Source organism: Hemibagrus wyckioides, linkage group LG01 (genome assembly GCF_019097595.1).
Source record: "Hemibagrus wyckioides isolate EC202008001 linkage group LG01, SWU_Hwy_1.0, whole genome shotgun sequence".
Lineage (NCBI taxonomy): Eukaryota > Metazoa > Chordata > Actinopteri > Siluriformes > Bagridae > Hemibagrus > Hemibagrus wyckioides.
This window is the reverse complement of record NC_080710.1, coordinates 30,455,502-30,472,375: the sequence shown is the minus strand read 5'-3', so window position 1 is coordinate 30,472,375 and position 16,874 is coordinate 30,455,502. Positions and strand designations below refer to the sequence as shown.

The 16,874-nt window shown below is 42.1% G+C and overlaps 1 protein-coding gene across 10 annotated transcripts in view; it reads right to left on the bottom strand.

Moving 5' to 3' along the window:
- Nucleotides 1-16,874, bottom strand: part of abi1a (abl-interactor 1a) — a 55,569-nt gene that overhangs the window by 20,615 nt on the left and 18,080 nt on the right. For 9 of the 10 annotated variants that reach the window (XM_058386215.1, XM_058386174.1, XM_058386250.1 and 6 more), the window contains exons 2-3: nucleotides 11,107-11,274; nucleotides 764-940 (exon numbers count right to left, since the gene is read on the bottom strand). In XM_058386215.1, the coding sequence (XP_058242198.1) occupies nucleotides 764-940; nucleotides 11,107-11,274 (345 nt within the window). The remainder of the gene's footprint in view (nucleotides 1-763; nucleotides 941-11,106; nucleotides 11,275-16,874) is intronic. The other variant, XM_058386241.1, reaches the window with a different exon arrangement.

Sequence of the window (16,874 nt, the reverse complement as noted above, 5' to 3'; positions counted from 1 at the left end):
AAAAATTCCAAGCACCATAAACTCCTGTTCTGTCCTTACTACCATAAACAGTAAATGATAGCTTTGCTAAATCTATCTTTGCACACAGCTGATTTGCATAAACTATGACTGAAGTTTCAGCTTGGCATCGTCACAAAATAATAACTAATTTCAGAGCCTTAACACGACACAGGCATGCTGGAGATGAAATAATCTCTGTCTCTGTGATGTGTGTGTTGCTTAATTCAGGCAGACAGAATACGGTTTGCACGCCGATACTGTAGCCGAAGCTGCCGTAGAGCCTACAGCGGAGGCCTGATCGAATCGGAGTGATTAGAATGATGGATTAGAGTGGGGAAACGGCAGCTTCTGAGAGACGTCCAAAACCAGCCGAGTCTGCATCTGATTTAATTAAGGGAGGTTTCCTTCGCTCTGGGCGGTGAAGAAGTTCTGCAACTGTGCCTGTTTCTGACTTGGGGGGAAAAATGAGCTGTAGAAAAAAATTGGGCAAGACTACAAACACAAGGAAGAATTTCCTTTAAATGCTTTTTGTTATTTTGCTGACTGAAATAACTCATTGAGAAGAAGATCAGACATTCAAGTGCTTCCTAAAAGACTCATGATGGAAAGAACTGGCTCCTTAATTCTAATGTGGGAGTAGATGTTGGAAAATAGTGCAAAAGCTGATTCATCTAAAACGTTCCTGAGTCAAATGTCTGTCTCTCTCGCTCTCTCTCTCTCTCTCTCTCTCTCTCTCTCTCTCTGAAGAACAGGATGTACGTACCTTAACTCCGTGCCCCACGTCGTCCAGCATGGTGTAGTCTATCGGTTTTCGGATGTACCTCACCGGCCTCTCTATGTTGGCTGGAGCGATGATCTTATGTGTCCTGGATGTGTTCTTGTTAGTGGTCAGGATGCCAATCTCTCGCCTGGCCACCTTCTCCTTATGGATGTCCACTGTCTATAGACAAAAGCGATAAAAGCAAATAAATCAAAATGCAACAGTGGACACCAGTAGGATCTAATAATGGATATAGCTATTAACACACACACACACACACACACACACAAGCACACACACAGACACAAACAAAGCAAATCAATGACTGTCTGTACTCTTTGTACAGAAGCACCACAGAAACAAGATCAATCTGGTTGGAGAGATGGCGGAGAGATGGTTTCTATTGGATAGAGGAATACAATAGAGAAGAAAAACTTGATAAGAAAATATCTAAATAAGCACAAAAGTATATTACTGTTCTTTCTAATGATTTACATTTATGGACATTCACTCGTTACGTATACCGTGTAGCAGTGCGAGCTGCAAAAAAGTCACGTTATCTAACACAACTAATCCATAAACTGCCAAACTCGAGACCATGTCGGAAAAAATCTTACATTTTACAGCTTTTCCTCGCACTGGAGACTCCTTCCATTAAATGATAAATAAGCATCTCCTCATACAAACCTTCACTATTACAATGATTAGACAATGTTTAAAAAAATGGTTGAAGTGGCACATCCTCCACACAAGTCCCTGTGTAAGCTGTTGCTATAGAAACCATAGAAGTATATAAATCCTGGTGATTTGTGTACACTCTGGGTAACTGTGCAAGCAAATAACTTCCTCCTCCACTTTATCCTGTTCGTTCACACAGAAGGTTCAGCGATCTCAAGGTCTGAACAGCTGAGGGAATGTAAGCACTGACACACAACCACACACACACACACACACACCCCCACACACTCACAGAGAATTCCTTTCATTCCTCTCTCTGTGGAATGAGGGCAGTGTATCTCTCTGTCTCATATTCAATAACACTCCTGCTGAGAATCGACACGCTGCCACACCCGAGACGTTCAAACAACACACTCCACTTCCTGGTTTTGAAACCAAACACCCTCTGAGATACAGCCAAAGTCTGTAATCTTGGTGGAGTTACTCACTGCTCACCTGAAATAACCTTCAGAGGACCAGATTCTCATAACACCTCAAACCTTTTCAAACTTTTATTCATTGCTGTGTCTGGTTGTTTTATTTATTTATTATGTCCATCTTCTGCTTTTATAAATCACAGCCTACCCTGTGGATTGGTCTCAGAGCGTCTGTGCTCAGCTTTTAAAGATTTATTACACTTCTCAAAAGCAGTTTATACCACAGTCTCACCCTTTAATCTCAAATGGATGGTAGAAACTTCTCATAAAGACTGTCCTGTCCTGTGCAGATCTCATCCCAGGACTCCTTCACACCTTACACCCACACACGGTAATGATTTATAGCCTGTTGTCAACCAGAACCCACCAAAAAGTCGTGTAGCTAAATTTAAATGGTTTGTCTCGCAAACCTGTGAAATGACGATCAGCTTCTATACAAAATAAACCAAAAAACCACATTAGCGATTTTATTTTGAGGCCCTAACACCATGCCCATGACTGGAAAGTGTGTGAGTGCAGAGGTGTAGGCACCAGGACTAAAATATCATACCTCTGTTCCCAAAAACGTTTCCGAGATACATGATCTGCTAACACACTGCATTAAAGTTAGATAAATTGTTTATTTTAATGCTTTAAAAACGATTCACACTTTTAAAGATGAAACAGTTGCTTCTTGTCAGGAAACAATTAAATGCACTGTATGTTAGGGAATATCTGTATATTAAATACAGAATAATCAATCACAGTGTAGATATTATATCATCATATTTCCCAGTGCTGTGTGAGTACTAATCCCTTTCTGATAATTTTGTATTAATGACGATGGCTTTTACGAATTTTTCCAAAGGAAGTAAACGGCAGGACGAAGACTGAACCTGGCAATTAATATAATTTGGATGGATTCAGCTCACATGCATACACACATTAAACCACCTCACCACTTTATCACCTATCCCTTTTTTTTTAAAGGCAGCACGTGTGGCTTTGCAGCCTGCTGGTACCACGTGGTATGGTGCAGTGTTCACAGAAACACCCAGGGCATTGGGGTAAATTAACCAACATCCACAGCAGGAAACTGAACAATTGCAATACCTAAGAACGTTTCCTCGTCTGACAAAGTGCACGAAACCCTCGCAGCAGGAAGCGAGGCGGATTAGTAGAGGGTGAGTGAGGAGGTTTTACACACACTTTAAATCTTGAATCTGGTCCAGCTCGTGACCTCGTGACCCTCTCGAACAAACCCAGAGTGCAATCAGGATGGGGCAAAGAGCACAACGTGCACACGGATGTGAGGCAGATCCCAGCGCTTTAGAATCATAAAGCAGCAGTGGAAAGACGCCGATGATGGATGGAGAGAGGGCGTGTGAGAGAGAGAGAGAGAGAGAGAGACACTGCACCAATGCTAGTAGCAGTTCTTTATCACAGCAAACAAGCATGCAGCTGGCACAGGGAGGGAAGTGAGAGGCCACAGAGGCTGATTTCATCTCCTTCCTGTGTGTAAAAATACCGTCCAGGCTGCAACCACCCAGTACACACACACACACACACACACACTAAAATCCTAGAATTGTCCTTGGGAACAAAATTCAACAAAAAGGTGTTGTCATTGAAAAAATTCTAAACATTAAGATTTTTACACAAAACACATCATTTAAAGATGTAAATTTTAAACCGCCTTTCAGGACAGTAGAAGGATTTTAGATGTTCATCAAAAAAGAGGGCGGAGCTATAGAGTGAGACAAGCATGTTTAATCGTTTGTTCAAGTAAAAAATGGAGGCCTTTTTGTCTGGGAGGACGAGACGTTGCGACTCGTCTGAGGAAATGGTACTGTCTAATGAAATCGTGTTGAAATTGCTGAATACTTTACAGCCAATCACAGTAGAGGCGGGCGGGTCTTCAGAGAGCAACTAAACTTCATTTAAAGTGACTTTCTGACCCTTTGAAGGAACTGGAAGCCTGTCCTGATAGATGTGGGGACTAACACTCACTTCCTTCCTCCCTCCCTCTCTCTCTCTCTCTCTCTCTCTCTCTCTCTCTCTCTCTCTCTCTCTCTCTCTCTGAGTAGGCATCTTGCTCAATCCTCGTGCTCTGACTCAGTCTCTGATTAAATGGTTCCACAGATGGAGGAGAAATGTCACCCCTGGCCTGCTGCCACCGCACTGCACCCAACCCCAGCGATCCCACCACAGCTGGATTCGGCAGCTATTTCTGCCAGCTGTCTGTGCATTCTGTGAAGAATGATCCTGACTCATTCTTACTCATTCGGGGTTTTCTTTTTCCTCTGTCTGAACTGTGGAACAAGTGATTTCCACTCATAGATGGTCGTGTTACCAAACATGGAACTTACAGCTTATATATATATATATATATATATATATACAAATATATATATATATATATATATATAAATATATATATATATATATATATATATATATATATATATATATATATATATATATATATATATATATATATATATATATATAATATATAAAAAATTAAATCGACCAATAATTTCATCCAAAGCCACGGCTTTGGCTTAAAGCATGTGTCCTGGATCTGATGCTGTTACTCCTACAGCACAACACAGTACACGGTATACACAGCGCTTGGCTGTATATTTGTCAGCGTTTTTGCAGAAAGCATGTGGGAGTGATGCCAAAGCTGAAACTCCTATAACCACAATACTGGAAATCAGCCTTGTGCTTGCTGTAGAGAGCAAAGAAGATCTCCTTAAGCAGAGATTTCAGAATTTTAACACTCTATAAAAGGAACACTTCTATATATAAATGATGTGTTTACAGATAAATGCTGTATTTTCTACACCAAAGAGAGAGAGAGAGAGAGAGAGAATTCCAGCTCTTTTTTAATTTGATTCATCTCAGCAAATAAGAGCGAACAGTGAGTCACTTAGGAGTCGAATCTTATTGATGAGATGAATCATTTGACTCTTTCACCTCCCAAACGACACTGTGTTCACACTTCTGTACCTCATGAATGACTTCCATGCAACTTTATTATACTTCTGGTCAAGTGAGTGAAAGATTCATATCTTGATGGAATGTGGTTAGGTTTCCCTGTTCAGAGCTGATATTAACCTTGGTCTCGAGTTATCTGATCGCAACTGGACAGTGTGAACGTGTCCGAGTCTTTGGAATTCCCGCTCTATTTAATTTAATTCATTTCAGCAATAAGAGCGAACAGTGAGTCGTTTAGGAGTTGAATCCTACTGATGAGATAAATCATTTGGGATGAGTCAACTCCCAAATGACACTGGGTTCACACTCAGGAGTTAAAAGAGTTGAATGTTTCAAATGATTCATCTCAGCAGTAAGAGTCGACTAGGAACATTAGGAGTTGAATCTTATTGATGAGATGAATCATTTAAGGGCTAGTCGACTCTTTCAACTCCCAAACGACACTGTGGTTGAACATTGGTCTTCACAGCCTTCATGAACAGCTTCCAAACACCTTAGCATCGAGTCTACAGGAAGTCTACAGATCCACAGTTCTCTCAGGAGCAAAGAATGGCAAAAAAAAATATCCCCTTGGGTGTTGTTGTCCAGCACGTTTTGCCGAAATGTCCACAGCATGTGATTTACATCTCTCATTTTATTCCCTCCAAAACAATCAATGAGTCTGGAATAGCGGCGGAGTCATCCTGGAAGAGACCACACCTACTGAAAAAGTACTACTATGGATTTATTAAATCAAACAGTTGAAATCTTTTACAGTTTGATTTAGATACGAATCCTCTAGATGTACATAAGGTACTCAGGCGAGTGTGTGAACAATGCCTCACGCCTCTGAAGCTTTCTGAAGCTCATGCGAAGTCAAGCGTCGGGTATAACACGGCTGTCTTTGTGAAGAAGTAATGAGATGTTGAAACATCGTGCTGTTTCTGATGACAAAGCACATCCTGGTCTTTACGCTCCAGCACAACTAATCGTCTGGATAATTACGTTCCCATGTAGCTCGAGGGTTGAGGATGTCGCTCGGGGGTATTCCGGTCATCACTGCTCCCGATTATTAGCCAGGTTTGAGTCATGGAAGCTTGGAGGTGTCTCTGTCGAGGATTACGGGCTCACGGAGGGACTAGCTGTGGATTTATGGTCAGTCAGGATAGTGATTTAACAGCAGCGAGGTACTAATAAAGAGTTACAGCCCCATCATTTTAGACTTCATACAGTGATTTAAAGGCTCTGAAGCTCAGAGGACTAGTTCAGGAAAATACACACGTAGATACAGTTGGCTTCCATGATCAAATAACGAATGGAACTGTATCTGCGTTTTCATGCAGTGTGTTTGGACAGGTCCATGAAGCACTGAACGGTCTGATGAGCGAGGGTGTGACTCAGTATGACCCAATCCCACACCTCCCTCCCACCCTTCCTCCCCCCATCCAAGCAGTGGTTTATGGCCTGGCAGCTTCCACACGCCGTATAAATCTCGCACTGCCCTGTAAATTAAATGACCCAAACACAAGCCGGCTTTTCTGCGAAGGTGGTTTAACACGGCGCTGAGAATCGGAGCCAGCTGTGATTAAAATATTCCCTGTTCCCGGTTTATAGTGCACCGATTTCGGCGCAGCTCGTTTTGTAATAGCGTCCAAGAAACATAAGAAAATCCAGTGTGCTTCTTTGATTCCGTAATAAACAACAATGTAGCTTAAGGGAGACAAGATACCCATAATGCACTGCATTGTTTGGATTGATTCACTCAAATCTAAAACACAAGAATGCAAGCTAATAAGGTAACATCCTTTGAGACAATTTCTTACACATTTGGTTTATATTCAGCTCGATTACTTTCTTCTACTTTTGGTCAAGTGGTAGTTTATATTGTGATAGAATTTGGTTACTGTCCAATTTCCCTGTTCAGAGTGGATATTACAGTCATCCGATCACAACTGGACAGTATAAACATGACTGAGTCTTTGGAATTCCAGCTCCTTGACACTGATCCCAAATGGCAGTGTTCACACTTAAGAGTTAAAAGAGTTGACTCGCCTAAAATGATTCATAATGAGTCGATTAAGAACAAAAACGCGAACACTGAGTCGTTTGGGAGTCGACTCCTAATGGTGAGATGAATCATTTGAGACGAATCAATTCTTTCAACTCCTAAACGACACTGTGTTCGCACTTTTGTCTTCATGGCCTTCCATGAACAATTTCCATGCACCTTAGCATCGAATCTGCAGGAGTTCTCTTAGGAACTGGACCAGAGCAAAGAACACTGTTTTTCCAAAAAATATCCCTCCGGCTGGTGCTGGTTGTGCCAAAATATCCACAACATGTGAATGACATCTCTCATTTTATTCTCTAAAACTTTCGTTGACTCTGGGATAGGGGCGAAGTCATCCTGGAAACGACCACGCCCATCCACATTGAAAAAGAGCTTTGGATTGATTTGCAGTGATGCTTGAAAAAATTAATAATCAATGTGGTCAGGACAAAAAAAACCCACACAGCCGCTGTATTTTTCCTCCGAGTTAGTCACTCATCTCATCGTGTGTGTTTACAGAGATGAGGATTGCCCTTGACAACAGCTTCAAACAGGAAATGAGAATGCTTCAGCAGTTTTCTCAGCGAGGCATCTGCTAAAATATGCACCACACACACAAAGCTTAACCCAGCAACGCTGCACTCAGACACACCCACATATGTGAAAGTGTACTCATTCACACTTGCATGTGGTCTAGCTGTTGCCCAATCGAGCAACAGAGAGAAAGCCGCAAATGATTACGTGATTATTTTAGACTATGACCAGCTGTCTGTGGGCTACCGGCAGTTCCCAGATGCCTCCTCCTTCAACACAGTTAGTGTGAAAACACCCTTCGTGATGAACGAAGCAGACACCGGTCCCGAAAGTCCAGCAGACGATCGACAAATAACACCAGGTGCTTGACTCAAGGACACGTTGCCGTTACAGGGACACGACATCGAGGTCTGGACAGACGACAAATAGTTTCATTTAGTATTGTTTATTGACATGATGAAGCCCTAGTGCTAATCGGAATCGGAAAGCCGGGATGGTAGAAAGATTTACACGTGAACAAAATGCGACATCTATCTATCGATCATCCATCGGTCCACAACACGCATTAATTAGCGATCATCTAAAGCCATTATGCTCGCCGCTATTGATTCAGTCCCGCGCGCTTCATCCCTCGTGTCTGAGTTATATGTAGCGCCGTGTAAAAAAGCAGCACTCTGCAGCGTAATCTGTGTCTCTCTCTAATGAGCTGTGTGTGCAGGAGGAAGAGAGGATCAGTGCTTCCAGAGGGACTGAATGCTCAAATCAGCTTCAAAGCAAAGCCACAAAGCAGATTGAGGGCAGGGAAGATGGATGACGCCAACAAAGGGTCTGGGTTTTGGGCTTCAGTCTTCCAGATATAACTACTTCCTAAAGCAGAGAATCTGCACTTTTTTTACGGTCACTTTTAGTGATACTGGTATTGGTGGTTAATGTTCTTGAACATTAGAGCAATGAAGAAACTATCGCATGTGAGAGCAGTTCAGTTCTGCAAGCACTGACACAGACATACACACTTACTTTACACTTCACACAAAACTACCTTCACAGTCTCAGCATCGTATCTCCTTCTGCATTCCACCGATCACAAGAGTCAGGACGTGACGTGATGTGCATCATAGACAAGAAATACAGCGGTGGGCGTAAAAATACTAAACCATGCAATCAACGGAAAGGCGTTATAATGACAACTGTGCTGTAATGTGCCATACAGCACAGGGATGGGGGCGGGGCTTAGAGACCTGACGATGTAATATTTTTGCGTAAGGACGCTGATATTAACTTTGTTAGATATTCCCGTTAAAGGGACGGATTTTGTTTTTCTACGCAGACAGAAAATAAAATGCTCCTCAAAAGGCAACGAAGCGGTTTGTTAAACGATATATTCTTATCTCTGGATCAAACTAAAGACTGCTTTGAACGTAAGTCATATAGAGTCTCCATGTCAGGAGATGATGATGATGATGATGATTCATCTCTGGCAGGTTTATTAGCCAGTTACTAAGTGTTTTACAGTCCAATCTGATTATCGACTGACTTTTATAGACTCAGAGATTCTCTATCAAATTACTTAAGTGCTTGTAGTTGCAAAAATCAGATTTTTTGCTGTTATCAGATTGTTCGGTAGATGTGTTCGGTATCCCGCACTGCAGTGTTAGTGCTCGTGCTCTCGGAGTGACGCTGTATACGGCAACTCGAGCCGTGCTCCACCACCAGGAAGTGGAGGAGGGAGGAGGGTGGAGGGCTTCGACGCTCTAACCCTCCTGCTTCATTTCCTGTTCAGAACAAACTCATCCACACAGCAGAGATGAGAGTGTGTGTGTGTGTGAGAGAGAGAGAGAGAGAGAGAGAGAGAGAGAGGGGGTTGGAGTTTGTGCCGGAGGTAAAATGTCCGTCATTGTGTTGGAAAGCAGGATACTAACCAGATAGCGCAGGCGTCTGGTTTCCTTTAATTAATCAGACGCACAACTATTTCTGGATGAACGATCCCTTTAAGAACAAAGCCGTCGTCGAGGAGGATGGAGATGGAGCCGTAATGGCCGACCGGACGGTGCAGTAACAGTAACTGCTGCTCTTTTATCAGTGAACACATGCAGATGCAGACTGACGCCTGTCGAAGTAGCTGCCTTTCCCTCAGCAAACACAGATGCTGAAGACAGACAGATGTGCAATATGACGCAGTAAAAGTGGCCAGATAGATCACAGAGGTCACATGACACTCACTTAAACTTATGATTACAACACAAAGCCCAACGACTGTTAGACTTATAGAAGGAGTCTCCAGTTTTAACGCTTTTACTGAAACCTTTACCATCATGATCTGTAGCTGTCTGTGACAGTGGAACAACGTGTGCCAGAGTGATCGAGTAGGGGTACGGGTGTTCCTATTAAAGTGGCAAGTGAGCATATGCATGAACAGATGCCTTTCAAATCAGGCGAAGACACAATCGCCGTTTCTTTTCTATGAACTGCGCGGAGCTTTCACACGCATCAGAGCCCGAAGCATAGTAATCTGATAATCACACACATATACACACACACACACGATCAGAAAGAAGGGAACACACAGTCTCTCTCTCTCTCTCTCTCTCTCTCTCTCTCTCTCTGTCTGTCTGTCTGCTGAGGCTCCAGCTGGCCAGACAAAACTGTGTCTGTTCATAGTCTATTAACAGCCTCTTCATACAGAGCTCTAGGTAGAGACTTCGCATCTCCCACTCATTCACACACAGGCTTTCCTCCAACTTCTGTTTTCCACTCGTAGTGACTAATACACATGCTGTAACACAGTACAACGTTAAGATCAGACGCACACGTGTGGACACACACACACATGCAAACAGACAGACATACACGCACACACAGACACACAACACATGCAAAGAGATAAAGACAGACAGACATGCACACACACAGACATACATACATACAGACACACACAGACACACATACATACAGACAGACACACAAAGACACACACATATACAGACACACACACAAACAGACAGACACATACACAGAGATATGCACACAGACACACACACTTAGACACACACAGCTTGGACAGTAGTTCCAGATGTAATGTGAATAACAGGTAAATATTAACACTCTGGCTCTGAAACGTTGCCGTTTCTATAGTAACCATGAGCTCGTATGACGGATGCTCTTATCGGCTGAATATTTTTGTTAGCGAAGTGAACGAGTCTCTGAGGTCAGCGTGTGTGTGTAACCATCCCTGTGTGTGTGTGTAACCATCCCTGTGCTTTGTAAAGTCTTCAGGACAGAGGAACGACGTTATGAAGTCAAAAACAACAGGAACGGTCTTGTCTCTTGGACACTATACTGTAGTTCATGCTGTGATATGGAACAGTTCTACATTTCTCCATCTCATTTAATCCAATCATTTCATCTCAACTATAGTTGCAGTAGAACTCTATTAAACACGATCCAGACTCATTACCTGATCAGCTGAGCGACTGAAATGAGCAGACAGAGAGTCTCACACACACACACACGCCAATGTGTAACTGTGTGTGAAAGAGTATAAGACAAGTGGTGAGAGAGTTGGAGAGAGTGAACGTGACAGAGTGTGTGTACTCAGAAAGAGAGGGAGATTTTGTGTGTGTGTGTGTGTGTGTGTGTATGTGTGTGACCTGTGAGATATGGTTGATGGAAGACTCCATGCGGCGGAGCTGTGAGGCCTGGATGTCGAGAAGCTGTAGCACATTGTTGGCTAAGGCGTTGATCTGGTAAGCGACGCTGGCCAGAGACTGGGTTGTGTACGCTTTGGTCTCCTCCAGCGCCTTCCTCTTATCCTGAGCCTGAGAATCACATGTGAGAGAAAAATTCTATTCAATTCATTTGTATAGCGCTTTTAACAATGGACATTGTCTCAGCTTTACAGAAGTATAGAAAATGATGAAAGTGAAGTTACTATTCATCTCTGACATTTATCCCTAATGAGAAGCCTGAGGTGACAACGGTGCTGAGGAAAAACTCCCTGAGATGATCTGAGGGAGAAACCTTGAGAGTAACCAGGCTCAGAAGGGAACCTCATCTGGGCGACACTGGACAGTAAATAATGTAAATATTAATAATGTCCTTTCTACAACTGCAACCAAGAGGACCTAACAGGTCAGTGTAGTTTCTGAGTTCATTATAGACTTAGCACTAATTCCATCCTGCCGAAAGGAATTACGGTTTTATTCGTGTGCACTTCATATTTATTAAAGCAGGACAGAGTTTGTGGCTTTAGAAATGCAGAAAGTTTTCTGAAAACACGTAGGTCTTAATGTAAACGATAACTACTACAGATTTCCATTGTGTTTTGTAGAATTAGAGGTGTTTGTAGAAATCGATCTAGCAAAAATGTCATGTCACAAGCCTTCAAAAGCTTTCTACGATACATGATATGCATCATGATGAATCAGTTTGCTCTAAAATGTTATTTTTCAAAATTACCCCGAATATAAAATGCCTAGAAAAACATATATTTAATTAAAACAAGAAAAAAAAATAAAATAAAATAATTTTTTGTTTAAAAACACAACTAAAACTGCACTAAAATGTATAAAATAAATATTTTATAATTTAAAAAAGAAAATTAAAATGCATCTAAAAACTGTGCAATTATATTGTTTTTTTTTTAAATTAAGAAAACAATTGAAAAAAAATAATTCTGAAAACAAAAAAAATATTTGAAGAATAAATGCATTTTATTTGTACACAACTAAAAAAAACGTGTGATATATTTGATGTCTAAAAAATAAATATATTTTACATTTTAAAAAAAAGGAAGAATAAATGCATTTTATTTTTCATTTTTAAATGCACCTAAAAACTCTGATGATATATTTATATTTAATGTCTAGAAAAAATAATGTATTTCATATTTAAAAACACCACAAAAAATTAAATTTGAAAAGCAGCTGCTTCATCATATATCTAAAAAAAAATCAATTAATTAATAAATTAATTTTTATTGAAAAAAAGAAAGGAAAAAAAAAAAAAAAAAAAAGAGACAGACAGCTCCTAATATCCACAATATCTCAACAATTCTTGTACGGTCTTGTGAAAGTTTCGTCTCCGCTCCACCACACTGATGCCAACAATAAATGAATAAAAAGCATTATGAGCTGCTCTGCTCATTGGTCAATAAATTTAAGTTCATTTAGTTTGTTCATTAATTCATGACTGTAATTAACTGCTGTAGTAGAAGAGGAAGGAAACGTTTGGGGATGTGATAGATGACTGTAGTAATCTCTGAGATGTTAACAGTAACTTTGTTAGTGATTAGTTTCCTCTTACTGCTCATGCATAAATAATTTACACCTCATTCTGACTTTTCCTATGTTTTTCTTCCACACACGAGCGCCTGATGTCCGTCAGTAACGTTAGATGCTGATGTCATCTCGTGTGAGGAGAGAAAGATGTTTACGCCGCGTAAAATCTTCTACATCAAAAAAGATACCGCGTGGAACCACACAACGCTGTGAGAGGAGCTCAGTTCCTCTGAGGGCGGGTGTGGTGAGCCTCCATCAACCTGTGGTGAACCGCTGCTCAACTAGAAAGAAACTCCGCTACCATTACGCCTCCTCACGCACACACACACACACACACACGGTTTCCATCTGATTAGATAATTCTAAAGTCTTCACTGAAGCACGTGTCCTTTTTACGACCTCGTTGAAAGCCATTAAACAAAAAAGTAAGGCGGGGTTTCGAGATACGTGACGATGTCCAGATCTCCAGCTGCATGAGGACAGCAACAGAGAGAGAGAAATAAATCTCACTGATGTGTTTGGGGGAAAAAACGAGTCCTGGAATGAGGAGATTGGTTTAGAGACTTATGCTGAAGCTCAGCTCATCTTTATGGAGGTCTCTGTAGATATGTATATATTTACACACACACACACACACTCAGCATTTATTAAATATTCTCCTCCTCCGCCTACGTAACTGCAATGATCCCAGCTGATTATTTAACCTGCTTGTGATCGATCATGTCCTTATTAATTCGTTTTACTGTATAATCAAATCACAGCATCATTTCGGTAATTCATCCTTCTGCTGTTCAGCGTGTTATTAAACACACTTAAATAAATGACACTGCCTCTAAGACTCGGAAGAGTCTCTCACCTCGTGATTCTTTTAAAGTCTAAAAGGCAAAATGAACTGTATTTGAACCGTAGTGAATACAGCACAAGCAGATACAATGACACACACTTCATATCAGTCATAAGTCAGCAGGCTACAATCGGCACGTTTTCACCCCGCGGCTATTACGTTAGCAAGCCATTAGAACGCCCCGCTGTAATTTCAGCACGGAGCTGCTCCTCCGATTGAATTACTGACTTTATAACCGCCGTGTATCACGAGAGACGGAGCAAAGTGCTTCTACATCACTCAAGGACCACGCTCGGCATGAGTGTTCGGGGGGGGACCTCGGGTCAGAGTCGAGAGAGAAAAGACAATTGGATCGATTCCCAGCACCGCTTCCGGTGCCTGTAGAAAATACTGATCTTTATCACGTCCAGGGCCTTAAGAACTCTGAAAGGTTTAGTTAAAGGGTAAAGTAACAGAAGCTAGTCAACCCCAAGGAGCCTTTACAATACCCAGGGGTGCCAATAATTGTAGAGCTGACTCAGGTGATTTAGAATTTGCTGATGTAAGCACAAAAAGTGTAAATCTGATCGTGTCATTGTGCAGCACTTGCAGATTGTATGAATCCTCAGGGAGAGCGTTTTATCCCCTCGCAGCACAAAGTATTTAAAAGAAAGCGTTCGCCTTCACGTCCTGAGATCCTGCGACTGTTCTCTGAGTGGGAGGGGCTTACGGTCTCTCTCCTGTCAATCACAGTAACACTAACCAATCACAGGAGTCGGCTGTTGGCTGACTAGGGCTTTATGATCTGTTTGGGATGTAGCTCTGGAAAGCAAGCGATTAATGGACGACTGACTGAGTGTAGAATCTTGTTGCCTTGTTAGCGAGCGAATATTTACAACTCGTAGGACACAAGGAAACAAAGACAACGAGAAATAAATCAAATCAGTCTACACGGACAAGCTAGCTGATTAGCAAGTACCGTTAGGCGATGTCATGGTTACCTTGAGATAGTGTGAAAGCGTACAGAGAGAGGGGGGGGGGGGTACAGCGTGTACAGAATATATCTGACTTTATTTAAGGTGTAAAGAATACAAACACACGGCATGTAGTCACGGGGCATTTTTCATGCTCCTGTCGTCTGTGTCCTGCTAGCAAAGCTGTCTGAAATGAATTAAAATAAAAACTTAAGAGATGTACTGCCAGGGATTTTTCTCTTAAGGGGGCAGACAAATTCCTCATCTTTAGTTTTATCACTTCCACGTTAGACCAGTAGGGAAGGAGGACAGGAAGCTGAAAGAGGGGATCACACCGACGTGTCGGCTAACAGGGTGGGTATTGCTCCTCCTCCTCCTCCTCATCATGTGTGTGTGAGTGTGAAACACTTAACACCTGACTAATCTCCACTGAAACTCCAAGCACTGTGTCAACATCTGCTTTTCAAGACTCTGAACTTATTCAACAGATGATTTAAATTAGCTAAAACCTGTTACAAGAAAAATAACTCTGTCTTAAGAGTTGGATGTACGTCCAAAATTACTGACTACTGTTATAGCTTCTGGAGCTTCTATAGCTTCAACCTCTAGTGGGAGGGAGGATAGAGCATGATTGAGGGTGTGGTTATTGAGGGGCAGGGTTAGTGACGGGCGGGGTGATCGTGGGGCGTGGGTTACCGAGGGTTAGTGAGGGGCAGATTTAGTTAGGGTAGGGTTAATGAGGGGCTAGGTTAGTGAGGGGCAGGGTTAGTGAGGGATGGGGTTATTGGGGTATAGATCTGATTTACAAATGTAATGAAGCAGAAAAAGAACCAACAGGACATAAGTAGCAGGAATAAGATAAGAGAAACAGTCAAGAGGAAAGCCCTTATACACCCACATCTTCACCATTAATAGCCTCCTGCTGGCACTTTAGAGCGAGACGTGATGTGGGTGGCTACGTGTTAACAGGAAGGGAAAGACGAGGTTTCCTCCCGGAGCACACCTCCCCACTCCCAATCAACACATCCAAACACTTTCATCAGTGCAGCTCCATGGAGATGTCTGGGACGACTGGGGCTTGACACTCCTAAACCTTGTAACTTTTTTTAACTAATCCATACAAGGTTTGTTTCATGGACGTTTTGCTGCATGTGACATTCTTCAATCAATAAGAGTTTGAACACACCCCAGGACATGCTCTTATCGACTCGATGTTAAAGTTTACTCAGGCACTGAGGTTTTTTTTTTTTTTTTTTTTTAAATTCATCGCTGATAAAGAATTCTGACGAGGCAAAACAAGATGAAGTCATCCAAGGATTCCAGCTAGAAAAGAAAAACACGCAACACCCACAACTGACTTGTGGGCTGCAGTCAAAACCGCAAACGTCAGAGTAGCATGCAGCATCATTCCACTCCTCTGAAAGCTTCCGTCACTGCTTAAGAAGTCTCCAAAAAAGATCATCCACCTTTCCTTAAAAGTGGAAACCGGGTTCTCCATAGAACCTGGATGAAACCAACTAGTCATAGACAGCAAGTGCACCTCTCTGCTTCTCAACACAGTACTAGCCAAGGGTTCTCTTTATTGAGATGCCAAGCGTGATTTATTTATTTATTTATTTATTTTTGGAGCTATGCCAGACCCTTATTGAATCGTCTCTTCAGCAAACGGCGCGAGACTAAGAAACGTCTCTGCAGTCCAAGTGGATAAGCAGATAGAGCTCTCAGAGTGTCAGCTGAACAAGTCAGAACAGCCTCCAGATCAGGGATTTGTTTGGATTTTAGCGTTCTCATGCTGTCAGCCAAAACAGGGTTCACACTTTCACACATCTCATGGGAGACAGAGAGAGAGAAAGAGAGAGAAATAGAGAGAGAAAGAGAGAGAGAGAAAAATGCCTGGAATGTCAAGTTTGCTCGACGGTTTGTGTTTGCTGCTTAGTTTCAGAGGAAAGCAGAAGAAGGGATATGACCCATCTGAGTGTCACACCCAGAGTCATGCCCCGGTGCTGTGGAGACGCCGTGGTGAGGTCGTGAATCAGCATTCGCTCTTCAACATAGCGCCTTTGTGCGAGATGAAATTCAAATCAAAGGAAGCAAACGCAATTATCGGGTTTGGGTCGTCGTCAGATCCCGGTCGGGACCGTCTGAGGAGCGAAATGGCTGACGACAGGAAGGAACCGAGCGAGGAGACACCCTGTCTGTGGTCTCAGGAGAGTCGCTGATGAGCCAGATTTTTATTTTTTATTTCATACGCTTCTCAACCGCTGAGACTTCTAGAAATATAAAGGCTAAAAATCTACTTTTTCCTACAGGAAAAGAAGCAAAAGGTCTCTGGTGTAATCTAG